Source organism: Dermochelys coriacea, chromosome 2, assembly GCF_009764565.3.
Source record: "Dermochelys coriacea isolate rDerCor1 chromosome 2, rDerCor1.pri.v4, whole genome shotgun sequence".
In the NCBI taxonomy this organism is placed as follows: domain Eukaryota; kingdom Metazoa; phylum Chordata; order Testudines; family Dermochelyidae; genus Dermochelys; species Dermochelys coriacea.
The window spans coordinates 179,365,958-179,386,734 of NC_050069.1; the positions used below are offsets into that span (position 1 = coordinate 179,365,958).

The 20,777-nt window shown below is 43.5% G+C and overlaps 1 long non-coding RNA gene and 1 gene segment (V, D, J or C); one reads left to right on the forward strand and one right to left on the reverse strand.

Moving 5' to 3' along the window:
• Window positions 1–20,777, reverse strand: part of LOC122458892 — a 70,243-nt gene that overhangs the window by 42,448 nt on the left and 7,018 nt on the right. Inside the window, exon 2 of one of the 2 annotated variants that reach the window (XR_006279200.1) lies at window positions 694–920. The exons of the other annotated variant lie outside the window; for it this stretch is intronic. This is a non-coding gene — a long non-coding RNA (uncharacterized LOC122458892). The remainder of the gene's footprint in view (window positions 1–693; window positions 921–20,777) is intronic. 2 annotated transcript variants of the gene reach the window in all.
• LOC119850662 lies at window positions 122–18,813 on the forward strand. The segment is given in 2 exon segments: window positions 122–636; window positions 18,450–18,813. Coding segments are annotated over 2 exon segments (462 nt in total).

The following is a 20,777-nucleotide window of genomic DNA, read 5'->3' on the forward strand; positions in this document are numbered from 1 at the left end:
CCAGTGAACATGTCTACACAGTATCTGGTAGAGACTCCCACCTTTTGGGTAGACTGGGGCTTGAGTCAGTGTGCTAAAAATAGCAGCTTGGATGTCATAACTCCAGTGGAGACTCAGGCTAGCTACCGAGCTCAGACCAAACACTTATTTTTAGTGTGCGAGATTGAGCCCTACTACCACTCCCAGCTGCAGTGTAGACACACCCTTTTAGACTGAAGATCTTTGGGACAGTCACTCCATATATTTCTATGTATAGTACCTCACACAATGGGGGCACCATCCACACAGAGGCTTCTGACAACCACTGTGGTATAAACAAGAAAAGAAAAAAAAAGATTTCTATGAGACAATCTACACTGGTCTAAAGATAGCTGAAGAATTTTCTTCTTGCCAGATAATGCTCTCTGATAAAAGTAAAGTCTGGTGAGTTTCAGCCATAACTCAACCTTACTTTAAATAAACACATGCAGCCAACAAAATCTCATTGCATGTTAACTAAATGAGTCACTTCCGGTCCCCAAATGCACCTCTCCTTCCACCCCAGCACAACTGTCACATTTCTCATAGATGCAGGTCCAGGCAAAGCCTGTAAAATGTTGCTGCTCCACATTGTTATTCTGGCTTTGGTTTTGTCTTGTAAGTTTCTTTTTTACCCTCTTCTACACAGTTGTACATTCCTGAGTCACAACTCACCATGCTCCAGATTCATGTTAATTTCTGGATTTCTTTTCTTACCCTCTTTCTAGATGGATGTGCACAAATACATCTGAGACAAGCTCAGGTGTCCATTACCAGGGCAGAAGATAAAACTGCACGTATAGTCTGTGAGGCTTCTGGCATTCAAAACTTCAGGAGCGCTGTTATACACTGGTATCGACAGAGACCTGGTGAAGCTCCAGAGCGGATTCTGTACATCTCATCTCAAAAAGTTCAATTTGACAAAGACTCCGATAAGAAGTTTGATGGGGAAAATAATCCTGACCAGCCCATCTCTACCCTCGTAATAAATGAAATGACTCCTAATGACAGAGCTATTTATTATTGCACTTATTGGGACAGCACAGTGTTAGAAAGCCATAGACACCCTGTACAAAAACCTCACACTGTATTCTGAGCCACAGACTTTAAAAAGTGTATAAAAATTACAGCTGCCTCCTGGCTTCAGCTCAGAGGCAAGATTAAGGAGTAAGCACTCCTTCCTGTTTTCTCTCAGCTAGACATAAGACCAACACATACAGCTGATATTTTTAAGTAGGGCAGGTATAGATTTAAAAGCAAACTTTTATAGGTACTATGCAGCATGTGACTGACCATGTCCTGCAGAAATTTATACTATAAATCCGATATCTAGTTTCTCCTTCATTTCTGGATAATCATCTTTGGAAAGTCATTTCTATCAAATCTATCCTTGAATGTAGTTTTATATGCTTGCTACCATTTGTTGGGCCTCTTACCAATATTGGTTTCAACACTATTACTGGCAGGGACAACCTTTGGAGAATGTTAGTTTGCTGTAGTCCCCTGATTAGAAGAGAAAGCAAATTTTTCAGGCCTATGAGAAGAAATTTTGTCCATGGCAGCCTGAACAGCACATCAGATGAACAGAGAGAGCTAAGATACAGAGCTGGAAGATTTCCCTGCCAGTAATATCACTCACTGTCTTGATTTTATCCTCTCTGAAAAATTTCTTAAGCATCACTAGCCAGAAGTGGGAAAAAATTCTAACAAACATTATCAGGATTCTGAACTAGTATGCAGAAACTAGATGACGATGAAACTGCATCTCCCCCACCCCCCAGACATTGTACCACGCATGGATAACACAAGTATGCCATTGTCACTAAGACTTTTTCCCATGGTACAGCCACTGGGATTTATAATGCAGTCTTCCTGCTACAGTGTTGTAATACTACAGTGTGACAGCTATAGGAAGAGAAGAACATGTACTTAAGCTTCCAAAGCCTGTAGTCAGAGATCTGATTCCCTCCCACCATCAATGCAACAGTGACTAGAATAATCAATAGCTGAACATTTACATTTTTCTCCCCACTTGGAATCCCTTGGATCACACATGGTGGGGAGGTTGGAGGAAGGGGGACCAGGGAACCAGCATGGCTTCCACCCACAACTGAAGTTAAAGCCACCCTATAGCACATCAATATCCTTCATAACAATAGTTTTATTGGTTGTAACGCAGAAATCTCTCCCACTTATGCTGCAATTTCCCCCCACAGTAACAACAAAGGTAGCAGCAGTGACCATTTCCCAGCTGCAGCTCTGGCTCCATTAGTGTTTCCTCTCCAGTGCATTCCCTGGACCCAAACAAATCCTCAGAACATGGACCTAGGACATTCCCCAGCACAGCTGGCCACAGAGTCTGTTCCAGGGTCTATTCCAGGTCTGGGCTCTGTTTCTGAGCTTCTGCCACCAGACAACACTGCTGCTGTCCTCATCTCCTCTGCACCAGTCTAGAACTCACGCTGTCCCAGCTCAATAAGCCTGTCATGCAAGAAGGGAGGGATCCATACACTGAGTGGTGGTGATCACTATTAGTAGATAAAGGACTTTCTTGGAGGAAAGCTATTGTGCCTTTGGGGTTTTATAAAATCATTACACTGTTTGAGGGTGGGTTTGAGTTGGTTAGGATAATACTGAGAGATAAAAGTAATTAATTGTACATTAACCACCCTATCAGGAGGGACAGGTTCCCTTATCAGCTCTAAACCTATCTGCACAATCCCCTCCACTAGCAACCCTGGTCAGTTCTATACCCAGTCTCCAGTACTCCCCTCCCAACACCCCACAAAAAGTTCACATTGGCGCTTCAGCCCAGAGGCTCGGGGAGTACAGTGACCCTTTAGATCAGAGGTTCCTGAAGGTGGCCCACAATACAGTCCAAGGTGGTCCACTGGCAGGAGTGGAGATTGGGGGGCAGGTAAGGGTGTTCCCCTCCCCCAAACTGCATCTTTCCACTCCCCTTCCAACCCTGGCCCTTCAATGCAGCTCCAGGTCTCACAGCCCCGCCCATTTGTCCTGCCTGCTAGAATCTGTGTGGAGAGCGTGTGTTGGTGGGAGGGTCTGGAAGAGAGAGGGATTTTTTGGGGAAGATGGTGCTGGGGTCAGGGGAGCAGCAGAGGCACAACTGGAAGGTTTCCTCCTCCCTTCCTCAGTGTCTGGCGTGCAGACAGATAATGGGGGTGAAGGTGGCAAGTTGCTATTTTGCAGTGGGGAGTATCTAGGACCTCCCCCTGTGCACTGTGCTGTCCCCATCATCTCGGTGGCCAGCAGTGGGGTGTGGGTGTGCTGTTTTGCAGTGGGGAGAGGGTCAGAGGACCTCTCTCCCTAGGGCACTGACACGTCCTCTTCCCCCCTCCCATCTCTGCTGTCCATGCTAGGAGCCACATTCCCCGCATTGCAGGCTGCACATGGTCCCCTCCCCAGCCATCCATCCTTCGTCTGGGTGGAGCATGAAGCTGCAAGTGGGAGCATCCTCAGCCTCTCCCCAGCAGCTGGGCTTGCTCAGCTGTTTTGCTGACTGGAGGCTCCCATTCCACCCAAACCTGGGGTTCCCCACCAAACACCCCAACTCCCCATCCACAAGGTGGCTGCCCCACCCCTTCCGTAACATCCTTAACTCTTCACATGCCACAGCCCAGCTTATCCCACCCACTCCATCTCACGATGAGCCCTCTGTCAGTGCAAGGGTGGGCAAATTTTTTGGTCTGAGGGCCACATCGAGGTTCCAAAACTGTATGGAGAGCTGGGTAGGGAAGGCTGTGTCTCTCCAAGCAGCTTGGCCCCCACTCCCATTAACCCCCTCCTACTTCATGCCCCGACTGCCTCCTTCAGAATCCCCCACCCATCCAACCCCTCCTGCACCTTGTCCCCTGACCGCCCCCTCCAACCCCTCCTGCACCTAACTGCCCCCCCAGGACTCCACCCCCTATCCAATCCCCCCTGCTCCCTGTCCCCTGACTGCCCTGACCCCTATCCACACACCCACCCCCTGACAGGTCCCCCAGGACTCCCACACCTATCCAACCCCCCCAACCCAGTTCCCCCCCGACCCCTCCCCGAACCTCCATCCCATCCAACCCCCCTGCTCCCTGTCCCCTGGAATCTCCTGCTCCTTATCCAACACCCCCACCCCGCTCCCTGCCCCCATGCTGCTCAGCGCAGCATGTCTGACAGCCATACCTCCTGGGCAGAGCCAGCCATGCCGCCTAGCAGGAGCTCGCAGCCCCACGGCCCAGAGCGCTGGCTGCATGGTGTGGTGAGGCTCCAGGGGAGGGGGGACAGCAGGAGAGGAGCTGGGGGCTAGCCTTCCCGGCCAGGAGCTCAGGAATCAGGCAGGATGGTCCCATGGGCCGGATGTGGCCTGCGGGCTGTAGTTTGCCCACCTCTGTGTCAGTGCCTTCCCTCTTGGACCAAATTGGTCTCGGTGTCGCTCACCTCACCCCTCTATCCCAGGGTCAGGCAGGGGGTTCTCTGGGGCTGAATCCCTGCTCTGACTGACATGACAGCGAGCTGTAGCTCACGAAAGCTTATGCTCTAATAAATTTGTTAGTCTCCAAGGTGCCACAAGTACTCCTTTTCTTTTTATGACAGGTTCAGTCTCCTTTCTCTGCTTCCCCCCACCCCATGTCTCTCCGCAGCTGGATTAAGCACTCTCCTGCCTGCTGCAGGAGAACTGTGCCCTGAGGTGGCGCTGTGGCAATCCCAGAGCCGAGCAGAATGTGCCGCGCCTGCCACCAGTGATGGGCAACACCAAGGGACCTCAGCCACCCCACCTCCCAACCAGTGCTTTTGGTCTTCACTCTTCAAGGGATGGGACAGAAACCCCCTGTTAACTGTTCTTCCCTCTGGATTCACTCTCTTGTTAACCTTGTAATCTTTAAATTGGCATCTGGCTTTGCATGCAACTAGGTTTGCATTGTGAGAAATACAATGCACAATACACACCTGACCAGACAAAGAGAGAGAAGTATCCTCTATCCCCTGCCCGAACAGAATCTGGCCAAGGCCTGTCACCTCCTGGAGACCTACTTTTAAACTTCAAAGCTTTAATTTCCAGTATAGATACAGGACTTCTTAACCATTACCCACATATTTCATGGTGACTAAGCTGATCAGTGCATTACTGGCTGGTAGTAGAGCCCCCACATGCCACCCTTTGGTGCACTGTTACGTAGACATCACACCCAGGGGATTCTCTGCCAGTTGGCACCAAGAGGTTCCTGGGTCACAGCAGGATGTCACCAAGAGTTGTTTAAAGTCTCTGGCCTGATATTCAAAGCCCTGCATGGGATTTGCTCTGCCTACTTCAGAACTTGCCTCTCTTTGTGGAAAAAAGTGACCTGTCAGGATAGCTACATTCTACCAGAACAAGAGGAGGCTTGTATGAGAGAGAGAGAGATTTCACAGGAGCTGGACCTAGACTACAGGACTCACTACTGCAAGAGTGAAGGATGACCAGAGGTCTTACTGTGTTTAGAACTAATTGAAAAACTCTTAACTGCCCCTTCCCACATTAAAAACACTCCCAACCTCTCTCACTTCCACACACCCCAAAAACCACCCACCCACCCACCCACCCATCAGAGATCGGGGAGTCACAGGAGCAGTTCCACTCCTCCCCCATAGCTCCCCTGCTTCCCCAGCATTTGAGTAAGAAGAGGATTCCTTGACCCTCGTACTGCTACAGTGCAGAACCCAGCTATTTACACCATGCACTTTGAGAAGGGTTGGCCTTTCATTGGTTAAGATCCTCAAAAGCTCAAGAACCAAATAATTTGTATTTAAAAATACCAGTATCTATTTTGATTGCTCTAAGCAAGTATTGCTGGATAATCCAATCAATCAAGGATAACAATAAGTTGTTGCTTAATAAAGCCACATTGTTGCATGGAATAGAAAAAAAACAACAGACCCATGTGATTAGGAGAACTGAATACAACTAAAGTTATGTTTGTCAGTCAGGCATTAACAAGATTATAACCAACACCATTCACTGTACAAGCTCCGCTATGCACTCTGCTGGTCACATAGGCAACCAGTTTAGCTGCTTATGGAAGTCAAAATGATTGGAATGGACTTGATTGAAATAAGCAAGCAGCAGTGTATTATACAAAACGAACACCCCTTAGTCTGTAAAAAGAAAAGGAGTACTTGTGGCACCTTAGAGACTAACAAATTTATTAGAGCATAAGCTTTCGTGAGCTACAGCTCACTTCATCGGATGCATTATAACCCTGAATAATATGACAGCCTTGCCTTAGCTTCACGAAAGCTCACAGGAGCAGACTACAAGAGATGAAATGCATCCGATGAAGTGAGCTGTAGCTCACGAAAGCTTATGCGCGAATAAATTTGTTAGTCTCTAAGGTGCCACAAGTACTCCTTTTCTTTTTGCGAATACAGACTAACACGGCTGCTACTCTGAAACCCTTAGTCTGTGTTCTTGCAAAATATAAAGTTTTGCTTTAGTTTCATGGAACACTGAATTTTAAAAAAATCAAACTTCATTTAAAATGAAGCAGCAGGGACAGGAATTGTAGGCTGTAGCAAATTCTCAACCCAGGTTAAAATGCAAACAGTAAAGCTCTTCTGGGTATTTGGACTCTGTCTTCCCAAATGTACAGATCTTGAATAAATTACTCATTACCAGACCTCATACAAACAGACCGTGGATTCTTGTTGTGTGCACCAGTTGGTCAGCAGCATTTAAAATAAGCCTGTTTCTTTTCAGTTTGTCAAGAAACTAACATTTTAAATCACTGAAAGGGAAGAATGAGTGAGAAACACACGCACTATATGGAAGGTTTTCTGTGATTAAAGGGGATGCAGTTCCAATGAATACAAATTCTACAATGCTGAAGTCATTTTGGAAGGCAATAATACTGTAGGTTTGGATTCTCAGCATGAGAAATCCTAGTGAAACAAAGTTCCCAAGCACCAATGAAAGGGTGAACAGGTAGAAGAGCACACCGTTTCAGTCCATCCACAAACACCAAGAACTAGCAATGCAGAGAACTACAGAGGGGTTTGGAGACCATGGAAAGTGGAACCTTCTGAGGCTGGAGAGAGCTGTATTGCCCAGGTGGAAATTAATAATTCTGTCACAGAGGAGTGAGGCTCTGAGGGCTGATGAGGCAGGTAGAGCTGTGGCACCAGCTCTACTCCCCCCGACCCCTGAAATACATTCAGTTTGCCTGAATATAGTAATGATGCCAAAGACCTACTGTTGGTTCACAACTCTGCTTTGAACCCTGAATAATATGACAGCCTTGCCTTAGCTTCACGAAAGCTCACAGGAGCAGACTACATAAGATGATGTCAGCAATTCCACACACAAGAGGTCCTGCTCGATCACTTTGAGCCATTCTGGTGCCATAGCTAGCTCTGAGGATTGCCCTTGTGTAAGAACTACCCCTGGTTGGCACCAGCATGGCAGGTCTGCGCTGCCACCGCCACCACCACCACCACCACCTCCCCCCCCCACTTTGGCTGATGAGGAAGCTCCTGGGAGAAAGTAGGCATGGCAGGAGCCCATGGGCCCAGCAATCCCCAACGGTTGGAAGACCCCTGGGGGACCATGGAACAGTGGGCCAAATTCTGCTCAGCGTTGCATCATTTTCTTGAACACGTGCTGTAATGAAGGGCAGAATCTGGCCTAGAGAATAATGTTAGCTACAGGAATACCACTGTTGGATATATTAGTAGAATCACCAGCTCATTAGAATTATGCCAAATTCTGACACCAGTTACATACAGGCAATGCCCATGCCAACAGTGGTCTCACACCTCTGTAAATGCAGTCAGCATATGGCTGATAGTGGTCTGTGTATATTTCACAATAGGATCTCCTCTATCCTTGTACAGCAGTTTCACAGACAGTGTGTATATAGCAATATAATTCAAAAACAGCTTATGAAACTCCTTATCAAACAATAGCAAACTATTAATTTAGGTGAAAACAGAGTTAATCCTTAAGGCAACTCTGAGTTTGGATGATGCAAGGGACAAATTAAGTGCAAGGAAAATGTGTGTATTTGAGAGATTATTGATTTGTTTTCATTGACAACAATTCTATAAGATCTGTAAAATTGATGGGACTCTGGGTTAAGACAGGATGAAACATTCTTGAGTAAATTCTCCCTAGGAATTGGAGCTTACTCCAATGCTCATTGAAATCAGTTGAACAACTTCCCATTGACTTTGCATCAGACCAGTAGTGATATATTTTCATCACTGCTTGGAAAAAAAAAAAAAAAAGTTCAATTAGTTGCCTTTTTCATGCTGAGAGCATTATTCCTTGATCAAATCTGCTAATGTTTATGTTGAAAAAACAAACAAAGGAGTCCAGAGAACCTCAGTACCTGTAACTATTGTTATAAAAATCTCATACTCTTTTTGAAAAAGTTCTAAACAAGGGAGAAGTCAGAGAAGAGTTGTAGGATTGCATGGGGGAAACCAGGGCAGTTTAGGAGATGTTCCTACCTTAAAGTCCAGCCTTATACACTTTTATAGAGGGAAAACACAAATCTATATTGCTTTGAAATAGCTCATCATCACTGGACATTTCTCACCTTCAGATCTGCCTGTCAGTCACTTCCTCTGCTCAAGTGACTCCTCCCTTCTTCTGAGATCACATATTCATACTCCTTTGTTTTTCAGCAGCAGGTTCATCATAACTTAGTAAGAATGTTACTATTGCAGGTTTTTCTTGTTGCTTCAGTAGTTTGGTCTTGTAAGTTGCTTTTTTCCCCCCACCCTAGGCTTCTACATGCAGACACGTTATTGAGCAATAATCGGAGATACTCCATGTTCATTCTATTTCAGATTAAATGGTATTTGTCTCTTTTCTCTGAAGATGGAGAGGCCCAAGTACTGGTACAATCTCATCTATCCGTCACGAAAGCAGAAAATAGAACTGCACGAATTGACTGTCATGTTTCTGGCATAGCCCTTACTACTGCTTATATACACTGGTATCGACAGAGACCTGGTGCAGCTCTGGAATGGATTCTCTATTTTTCATCAGGAAAACCAGTCTTTGACCAGGATTCTGAGAAGGGAAAGTATAAGGCAGAGAAGCAGCTCTCAGAGTCGACCTGCATCCTGACAGTAAAGAAAACAACGAAGCATGATGCAGCTACCTATTACTGTGCCACGTGGGATCACACAGCATCAAAAAACCATTCACATTCTGTACAAAAACCTACTTTGTATTCTCAACAGCAGCCTTTCAAATGTATGAAACCACAGCTAGCTCCTCATCCTGTTTCTTATGATGGAACCAGACGCAGAAACACCTTACTGGTTTCTGCAACAAGAGATAAAAGCAACACAAAAAACTGTTGCTTGCACAAGTTTTGCAAACAGTAAGATCCCACCTGTCTCTGCCAAACAATAAGACCACGTAGTTGCACAGGACAGCTACACATTCCAGAGCACGCGAAACTAGACTAGCAATGTTACAATACATTTTGACCATAGCAGAGCAGAAACAGGAAAAAGATTTGAGCTCTTTAATTAGCATTTGACATGCGAAGAGCTTGTTAGTCCAGGAGACGCCTGCTCATAAAACCGAAGTTCAGTTCTAAAGAACAGTTTCATATTTAGTCTGCGATACCAGTTTCTTAGATGAGATGCAATATAAAAGTTACACTCTCCTGCAGCAGATATTTTTATCTAGCCACACATGTGAATGCACCTTACAAGCAAATAAATGATCAAAGTCCCTGCCCCACAGAGCTGATACCCTAAACTGAGAGGAGTTACTAGAGAAACGTGGATTAACGCTTGGATGGATAATGAAGGAAGGAAAACAAGGACTGCAGTGATGTGACATGCATCTGGACACATCTTCAGACTCACCCCTTTTTTTTTTTTTTTTTTTGCTTTTTTAAAAATTTAGTTACTTCTTTTTTACTCTTTGCCATATGGTCAGGCATATATATATTTCCTCTCTCTCTCTCTCTCTCTCTCTCTCTCTCTCACACACACACACACCACCAAGAGTAATTAGGTTTTGAAGGCCTGTGGGAAGAGTGCATTTTGACAGAAATTTGAACGAGGGAAGATGCTAAAAGGATGACAAACTGGATCAGGGTATAACTGTATAAATGTAAACTAATAGTGCTATAGTGTAGAATATTAAAAGCAATTGACATATGCTTTAATTAACTGGAGGCTGTGTAGGTGTGTGCACGCGTTAATGCACATGATCCTCTAGTGAATGGTTCCAGATTGCTCAACTATGTGGCATAGGCCCTATACAGATAAATGAATTCCTTTGTGTGGGATTATGCTGCTTTATTCTGTGTTTAACAGAGAGATATGAATTGTCTGTTTACAAAAAAGGGCTCTTGAAATATACAGAACATCACCTTGTTGATGGCTTTCTGATCACTAAAGAAGAGCTAAACCGAGTTCTTCTTCAGTTCAAATAAGTGGAGTTCTCTGCCTTGGATTAGTCCTCAGTGCAAACTAAGAAAAACTAATAATGAAAAATTAATGGAGTTGGTTGTAAATTAAGAGTTGGGGTGAAACTAAGGACTTGTCTACATTTACAGCTCTGCTGTAGTGCTTAGTGAAGACACTATTTATGTTAACAAAAAAGATTCTTCTGTCAGCGTAGATACTGTGCCTCCCTGAGACATGGTAGCTATGTCAACGGTAGAAGCCCCCTGCCCCCATCAACATAATGCTGTCTATACCGGGAGTTAGGTCAGTATAACTGCTACTCAGGATCATGGATTTTCTATACCTGAGTGATGTAGTTATCCTAACATAAGTTTGTACTATAGACCAGGGTTAAGTGTACAGGAGCAGGCCATCCTATTTCAGTAGAGGACATTAGCACAGAGATGTTAGGTCTGTTATGAGTAGTGAGATATAAAATGGCCACGTTATCACAATTAAGTAGGGAGTGTGACGGGTTCAGTCACAAAGATCACCTTGGGACTGTCAGCCGACGTGCTGGAATCACCTCTGAGCCTGTTTTGCACTGCTAGCTTGGGATTCCAGAACCCTGCCTTGTTGAGTCAGACACGCTAGTCTGCTGCAACACAGACCCAGGTCTGCTCCACGCCCCCAAAGCTGCAGACTTTAACCCAAAACTGCTCAGCAAGTTACCCATCTCCAGCACTCAGACACCCAGCTCCCAACGGGATCCAAACCCCAATAAATCCATTTTATTCTGTATAAAGCTTATACAGGGTAAACTCAAATTTTTTGCCCTCCAGAACACAGAGAGATATGCACAGCTGTTTGCTCCCCCAGGTATTAATCACTTACTCTGGGTTAAGTAATAAAAAGTAGGATTTAAGTAGTTTCAAGTAACAGACAGAACAAAGCAAGTTACCAAGCAAAATAAAACAAAACACGCAAGTCTAAGCCTAATACATTAAGAAACTGAACACAGGTAAACCTCGCCCTCAAAGATGTTCCAATAAGCTTCTTTCACAGACTAGGCTCCTTCTTAGTCTGGGACCAATCCTTTCCCCGGTACAGTTCTTGTTAGTTCCAGCTCAGGTGGTAACTAGGGGATTTCTCATGACTTGCCACCTTCTTTGTTCTGTTCCAGCCCCTTTTATAGCTTTGGCATAAGGAGTGATTTTTGTCTCTCTGGGTCCCCACCCCTCCTTCTAAATGGAAAAGCACTAGGTTTAAGACGGATTCCAGGACCAGGTGACAGGGTGACATGTCCCTGTGAAACCCCAAGCCTCCTCTTTTTGGCCTCTCATGAAAGCAGGAAGGCCTGCAAGTAAATAGAGCCATTTACAATCAATTGTCCTAGTTAATGGGAGCCATCAAGATTCCAAGCCACCATTAATGGTCCACACTTTGCATAATTACAATAGGACTTCAAAGTAATACTTCATATTTCTAGCTTCAGATACAAGAATGATACATTCATACAAATAGGATGAACACACCCAGTAGATAAGATTTGTAATGATACCTTACAAGAGACCTTTTGCATAAAGCATATTCCAGTTGCATTATATTTACACTCAAACATATGGAGTGTAATGTCACAGGGAGAAACACTGAAAAATTTAAGACTGAAAAATGCACTACAGCTCAATTCTGCCAGATGCTCAGTGTCTCCAGAAACATTGTGAACACCATCAACTTCCACTGGCATCTGTGGGATCTGAGGGCACTCTGTCTCTCTCTCTCTCTCTTTCTGTCCTGGCTCAGCAGCTTCCCAGGAAAAGCAATGAGTGAATGACTTAAAGACAACAAGTTTAATTGCACCATCAAGAGTGTTTCTTCTCCCCACTTTTTTTTTTTTTTTTTTTTTTTTCCCCAAAACTGCCCACAACACAATGACTGAACTTTGGAGATGAGTGAGGAGAAAACAAAACCCAGTATATTTGTGCATAAACAAGGACATAGGGAAAAAAAGATTTGTTTTGACTCTTCCATTTCCCCACAAGCTTGGACGGTCACTCCTTTTTTTTAGGCTGTCAGGAGTCTGAGGCAGAACTTTGCCTCTTTGTTTTCACCCCAGAGCCCAGATCCTGCATAGTACCTCAGGGTATAACAAACAAGTAATACTCAGGGTATAACAAATAAGTAATAAACAACAGTAATAATCATCAACGCTGATCCTTCATGGATTAAAGGATCATGAAACACACCCAGAAATCTGTTTCACGCAAGTGCTAGGGTTGAAACTAACCAAAAGGTCAAAGTTATCATACTGAGCAGCAGTAACTCTACGACACCTTGAAATAAGTCTTCTACAGCCAGTTCCATTTAACTGGAGGTTACTTATATGTACCATCCTCACCCCACCTACATGTCTCTCCATTAAAAATCAGCATTTACATTCTTTGGCTGGAGTCTAACAAAAAGCAGCAAAAATGTTGCTGCTGAAGACGTGTGTTCTGGCTACGGTCTGCTCCTGTGTGTTGCTCACACTGCTCTCCACATACATAGGCCCATGACAGCAGCAGCTGGAGAGCTTTCACATGATGTCAATTTTTTCATTGTTTCTCCACAGATGGCTCCTCACAAGTACATCAGACCCAACCTGATGGGAAGGGAAGAAAGTAATGCCATATGAATTGACTGCCGTGCTTCTGTATCTGGGGATTTTGACAAGGTTCCTATTCACTGGTATAGACAGAGACCCGGTGCAGCTCCAGAGCGGATTCTGTTCATCTCAACGCAGTCTGTTTTGACAGAGACTCAGTAAAAGGAAAGTTTAATACTGAAAAGACTGTCCAGTCTACCCTTACCCTGACCATAAACAAAATAACCTCCAGTGAGACATTGCTACTTAGTATTGTACCTATTGAGGGGTCCCACAGCATTAGTAAATTGTAGACAGCCTGTACAAAATCCCACTCTGCATTCTGAGCCACAGCCTTTTGAGTGTAAATAACACTTCCTTATTTACTTTCTCCACACCAGTCATGATCTTTAGATCTCTATCATAGCCCCCCTTAGTTGCCTCTTTTCCAAGCTGAAAAGTCCCAGTCTTTTTAATCGCTCTTCATATGGAAGCTATTCTACACCCCAAACTATTTGTTGCCCTTTTCTGTTACTTTTCCAATTCCAATACATCTTTTTTGAGATGGGGTAATTATATCTGTAAACTGTATTCAAGATGTGGGCGTACAATAGATTTATATGGAGGCAATATGATATTTTCTGTCTTATTATCTATCCCTTTCCCAACATTTGCTAGCTTTTTTGACTGCTGCTGCACATTGAGTGGATGTTTTCAGACAACTATCCACAATGATGCCAAGATCTCTTTCTTGAGTGGTAACAGCTAATTTAGACCCCATCATTGTATATGTATACTTGGGATTGTGTTTTCCAATGTGCATTACTTTGCATTTATCAACATTGAATTTCATCTCATTTTGTTGCTCAGTCATCCAGTTTTGTGAGATCCCTTAGTAACTCTTTGCAGTCTGCTTTGGATTTTACTATCATGAATACTTTTGCATCGCTTGCAAATGTTGGCATGTCACTGTCTACCTCTTTTTCCAGATCATTTATGATTATGTTGAATAGGGTTGGTCCCAGTACAGAACCCTGAGACACACCACTATTTACCTCTCTCCATTCTGAAAACTGACCAATTATTCCTACCCTTTTTTTCCTATCTTTTAACCAATTACCGATCCATGAGAGGACTTTCCCTCTTTTCCCATGACAGCTTACTTTGTTTGTTTAAGAGCCTTTGGTGAAGGACCTTGTCAAAGGCTTTCTGAAAATCTAAATACATGATACCGACTGGATCACCCTTGTGCACATGCTTCTTCCGCCCACACCCCACTTCAAAGAATTCTAGTACAGGGGTTCTCAAACTGGGGGTCAGGACCCCTCAGGGTATTGTAAGGTTATTACACGAGGGGGATGTGCTGTCAGCCTCCACCCCAAACCCCACTTTGCCTCCAGCATTTATAATGGTGTTAAATACATTTTAAAGTGTTTTTAATTTATAAGGGGGTCACACTCAGAGGCTTGCTTTGTGAAAGGGGGTCACCAGTACAAAAGTTTGAGAACCACTGTTCTAGTAGATTGGTGAGGCATGATTTCCCTTTACAAAAACCGTGTTGACTCTTTCCCAAACAAATAGTGTTCATGTATGTGTCTGATAATTCTGCTCTTTACTATAGTTTCAACCAGTTTGCCTAGTGGTACTGAAGTTAGGTTTACCAGCCTGTAATTGCCAGGATTGCCTCTGAAACCTTTTTTTTTTTTTTTTTTTTTAAAATTGTATCACATTAGCTATCCTCCAGTTATCTGGTACAGAAGCAGATTGAAATGATAGGTTACATACCACAGTTAAATATAAAATTGCAGAACTACTGAGTTCCTTCAGAACTCTTTTGTGAATACAGTCCGTTTCTGGTGACCTATTACTTGTTTATCAATTTGTTCCAAAACCTCCTCTCATGACTCCTCAATGTGGGACAGTTCCTCAGATTTGTCACCTAAAAAGAATAGCTCAGGGTGGGGAATCTCCCTCACATCCTCAGACAAGACTGATGGAAAGAATTCATGTAGTTTCTCCACAATGGCCTTATCTTCCTTGAGTGCAACTTTAGCACCTTGATTGTCCAGTGGCCCCACTGGTTCTTTAGCGCACTTCCTGTTTCTGATGTACTTAGAGATTTTTGCTGTTACTTTGAGTCTTTGGCTGGCTGTTCTTCAGATTCTTTTTTGGCCTTCCTAATTATATTTGTACACTTCACTTGACAAAGTTTATGCTCCTTTTTCTTTTCCTCAATAGGATTTAACTTCCACTTTTTAAAGGATGCCTTTTTGCCTCTAACTGCTTCCTTTACTTTGTTGTTTAGCCATGGTGGCACGTTTTTGTCCTCTTACTAGGTTTTTTAATTTGGTGTATACATTGAAATTGAGCTTCTATTATGGTGTTCTTACAAACTTGCCATGCAGCTTGCAGGGATTTCACTTTTGGCACTGTACCTTTTAATTTCTGTTTAACTAAACTTCCTTGTTTTTGTGTAGTACCCCTTCCTGAAATTAAATGCTGCCTTGGTGGGCTGATTTGGTGTTTCCCCCTGCACAGGAATGTTACATTTCATTTTGTTATTACTATGCAGTCCAGATATATTCACTTTTTGGACCAGATCCTGTGCTCCACTTAGGACTAAATCAAGAATTTAATTCAAGAACTAGCTGCTCCAAGAAGCAGTCATTTAAGGCGTCAAGAAACTTTACCTCTGCATCCTGTCCTGAGGTAACATGTACCCAGTCAATAGGGAGATAGCTGAAATCCCCCTTTACTATTAAATTAATTATTATTATGGAGTTTATTTTTATAGCCTCTCTACTCTCCCAGAGTATTTCGCAGTCACTATCACCATCCTGGTCAGTAGAATAGCCCTACTGCTATTTCCTTATTATTCAAGCATGGAATTACTATCCATAGAGGTTCTGTGGTACAGTTTAGTTCATTTAAGATTTTTACTTCATTTGACTCTACACTTGCTTTCACATATAGTGCCATTCCCCCACGAGCATGATCTATTCTGTCCTTCTGATATAGTTTGTACCCTGTTATTACTGAGTCCTATTGATTATCCTCATTGCACCAGATTTCTATGATGCCTATTATACCAATATCCTCATTTAATATGAGGCACTCTAGTTCATCCACCTTACTATTTAAACTTCTAGCATTTGTATATAAGAACTTTAAAAATTGTCACTTTTTAGCTGTCTTCCATTATGTGATGTAATTGAATTGGACTCTTTCATTTGACTGTTTCTCATCATATCCTCCCTGTATTTATCATCATCTTCCATCCTCTCCTCCTTACTAAGATATAGAGAATCTCAATTAACAGATCCTCCTCTAAGGAAGTCTCTGATGCCAGTTCAGCAGAAAACACATCGTGTGACAGCAAGTTCCTCTCTTCTTGAAATGATATTATGCTGTATAATTTCAATCTTAGCATGAATGTTCAGGGAACTTCACAGAATAAGGGATCCAGTCCCTGACTCAGTGTTTTTATAGTCTAAGCTGAGTTGCTAGAACAGTGATGATAAATGGAGTCAGTCTTAGTATCCGTGGGAAAAGCATGTGATTGCAGACACTTGAAAGAAGGGCGGAGGTGGAAGCATTGCTTCTTGAATAAAGCTAGAAAGACATAAGAAAACTAAAGGAGCCACAATGTAGAAAAGATATCATGGATTGGATGAGCTCTGATCACAAGGAAACAAAGAAGTGTTTCAGAACAAATGAGGTTACTCGTAAATGAATTCAACAAGAACATCTTAGTATTGAATTGGCCCTTTTTCAGAACTAGGACAAAACTGACTGCAAATATACAAGAGCATGTCCATTCTATCTCAGTAGAGGGCATCATCACACAGATATATTAGGCACTTTACAAAACTCAATTCATGTAACAGAGGGAAGCATCACACTGAAGAAGGAAGTGATATTCCACTACTTCATATCTGGGAAACTCAGAGAAAGCAAGATCATGGGAAATGCTCAATATCTTCAGAACGGTTTGAATGCTCTGCTGGCCAGATGTCCCGATTTTATAGGGACAGTCCTGATATTCGGGGCTTTGTCTTATATAGGGGACTATTACCCCCCCCCACCTGTCCTGTTTTTTTACACTTGCTATCTGGTCACCCTAACTGGCAACAGCACCACTCAACATAGCACCTCCCATCTTCAACAGGGAAAGAAAATAACCCCCAAGAAAATTAGTCTTCACCGTGATATTGACATGGCTCTGCCAGTCCATTCATCTTTGTATTAGTTACAGTCATACCTAGGAACCCCAATCACAGATCTGGTCCACAGGACACTGTACAAACAAGTAAAAAGACTGCATCCCTGACCACAAACATCTTGGTACACACACAGCGCCGCCGCCCCCCCGCCCCCAACCATTAGCTTCTTCTCCTTCAAATCCCTCTCAAGACCCACTCCTGCTGCAACTCCTACGAGAAATCTGCCAGGAAACGACGACTCTGCCTGAGGAGGGAAGTGGGAAATGGTATATTTAAACATTAAGTACCAAACTGTCTGGTAGTACAAATGGTTGAAACCTCATTTAAAAAAAACAAAAACAACAAACAAAAAAAAACAATGGAGTTGTGCCAGTTGATACCAGCAGAGAAAATGGCTTTAAACATTGCATATATAGTGTATATGTTAGTGTTTCTTTTCCCTAAAACTAGTGAGTGTGTCTGCACTGAAACTGGCAGAGACTCCCACCTCTGAGTAGACAGACTTGTCCTATTGGGGCTTGAGCCAGTGTGCTAAAAATAGCAGCATGGATGTTATGACTCAACTGGAGACTCAGGCTAACTACCAAACTCAAACCAAACACTTATTTTTAGTGTGCGAGATTGAGCCCTACTACCACTCCCAGCTGCAGTGTAGACACACCCTTTTAGACTGAAGATCTTTGGGACAGTCACTCCATATATTTCTATGTATAGTACCTCACAATGGGGGCACCATCCACACAGAGGCCTCTGGCAACCACTGTGGTAAAAAGGGAAAGGGAAAGGATTTCTATGATACAATCTACACTGGTCTAAAGATAGCTGAAGAATTTTCTTCTTGCCAGATAATAGTCTCTGATAAAAGTAAAGTCTGGTGAGTTTCAGCCATAAAACTCTACCTTACTTTAAATTAACAAATGCAGCCAACAAAACCTCATTGCATGTTAACTAAATGAGTCACTTCCGGTCCCCAAATGTACATCTCCTTCCACCCCAGCACAACTGTCACATTTCTCATATATGCAGATCCAAGCAAAACTTGTGAAATGTTGCTGCTCCATGTTATTCTGGCTTTGGTTTTGTCTTGTATGTTTCTTTTTTACCCCTTTCTACACAATTGTACATTGCCGAGTCACAACTCGCCATGCTCCAGATTCATGTTAATTTCTGGATTTCTTTTCTTGCTCTCTTTCTAGACGGATGTGCACAAATACATCTGAGACAAGCTCAGGTGTCCGTTACCAGGGCAGAAAAGAAAACTGCACGTATAGTCTGTGAGGCTTCTGGCATTCAGAACTTCAGGAGTGCTGTTATACACTGGTACCGACAAAGACCTGGTGAAGCTCCAGAGCGGATTCTGTACATCTCATCTGAAAAAGTTCAGTTTGACAAAGACTCCGATAAGAAGTTTGATGGGGAAAATAACCCTAACCAGCCCATCTCTACCCTAAGAATAAATGGAATAAACCCTAACGACAGAGCTATCTATTATTGTGCTTATTGGGATGGCACAATGTTAGAAAGCCATAGACAGCCTGTATGATAACCTCACTCTGTATTCTGAGCCACAGATTTTCAAAAGAAAGTACAAAAATTACAGCTGTCTCCTGGCTTCAGCTCAAAGGCAAGATTAAGGAGTAGACACTCCTTCCTGTTTTCTCTCAGCTAGATACAAGACCAACACATACAGCTGATGTTTTTAAGGATAGCAGGTATAGATTTAAAAGTTTGTAGTAAAAGCAAACTTTTATAGGTACAATGCACAATGTGACTGACCATGTCCTTCAGAAATGTATACTATAATTCAGATATCTAGTTCCTCTTTCATTTCTGGTTAATAATCTTTGGAAGTCATTCCTATCAAATCTATCCTTGAATGTAGTTTTATATGCTTGCTACCATTTGTTGGGCCTCTTACCAATGTTGGTTTCAACACTATTACTGGCAAGGACAACCTTTGGAGAATGTTAGTTTGCTGTAGTCCCCTGATTAGAAGAGAAAGAATATTTTCCAGGCCGATGGCAGAAGATTAGTTTATCAATGAGAAGAAATTTTGTCCATGGCAGCCTGAACAGCACATCAGATGAACAGAGAGAGCTAAGATACAGAGCTGGAAGATTTCCCTGCCAGTAATATCACTTACTGTCTTGATTTTCTCCTCTATGAAAAATTCTTAAGCATCACGAGCCAGAAGCGGGAAAAAATTCTAACAAACATTATCTGAATAGGATGCAGAAACTAGATGATGAATCTGCCTCCATGTTCCCACCCCCCCCAGACATTGTGCCACGCACGGACAACACAAGTTTGCATTGTCACTAAGTGACTTTCCCATGCTACAGCCACTGGGATTTATAATTCAGTCTTCCTGCTACAGTGCTGAAATACTAGGATTGGAATAACTGTACTACAGTGAGACAGTTATAGGAAGCGAAGACCATGTACTTAAGCTTCCTAAGCTTGCATTCTGAGATCTGATTCCCTCCCACCATCAATGCAACAGTTGCTAGAATAAATGAATAGTTGCACATTTAAATCCCTCCCCTCCCCACTTGGATCCCTTGTATCACACATGGTGGGGAGGTTGGAGGAAGGGGGATCAGGAAACTGGCCTGGCTTCCACCCACAACCGAAGCTAAGACCACCCTATAGCATATAAATATTGTCCATAAGAATGATATGGTAATGATAATAACTGTGATGGGCAGCACCCAGGCTGCCCCCCCCCCAAACAGTGCTTTTGGCCTTGGCTCTTCAAGGGAAGGGATGCTGGGCATAAATGGAGAACACTGCCTTTTGGGAGGAGGAGTGGCATCTGCCCTCAGGCTACAGGGTGGACAGGCCAGGATTCATAGGGGAGAGGAAAGATGGCTCTCTGTGGGTACACAGAGTTTATATGCATGTAATAATTAAAGTTAATAATTTTCCTCAAGAAGCGTTAATAGTGGGCCACCGTGCCCACTGCAGCTGCACACATCGGCCACAGGGAAACAAGTTTGGGAACCCTAGTGTTAGAAGACCTGTCTGTACACTGCTTCTTGTGTGGTACTGATGGCTCAATACAGGCTCAGATGGAGCCTGAGGTGAACCCCTTGAGGGACATGAGGTCTCCTTAGAGTGGGATTTATGGAGCCATAGGCTCTCTAGAAAGAGAAAGAGGTTTCCAAGCCTCTGAAGGTGCTACTGCCATGGAGGCAGGCTGAGATGTTGAGGCTGGTGTCTGGGGCTGTGGGAAACAGACTGCACTGGGGCTAGCAAACAGTCCATTAGAAGGAGCATCAATCTAGCCTCTGCCTTTCCCCAACCTGCCTTTAAATCCCATACAGACCTTATACTTAGATAGGATATGGGTGTCTCCAAGGCAGCAAAGACAGCTTGAATGCCCATCACTACAGGGAGGAGATCTCTGGTAGGCCTTAAAGCCTGCGGTAGTCAGCATAACCCAGTGAGTGTTAGTGGACATGAGGGGCACACCCTCCACCCCTCTAAATACAACTGTATGAAACTAAAAAATAAAAAAAATA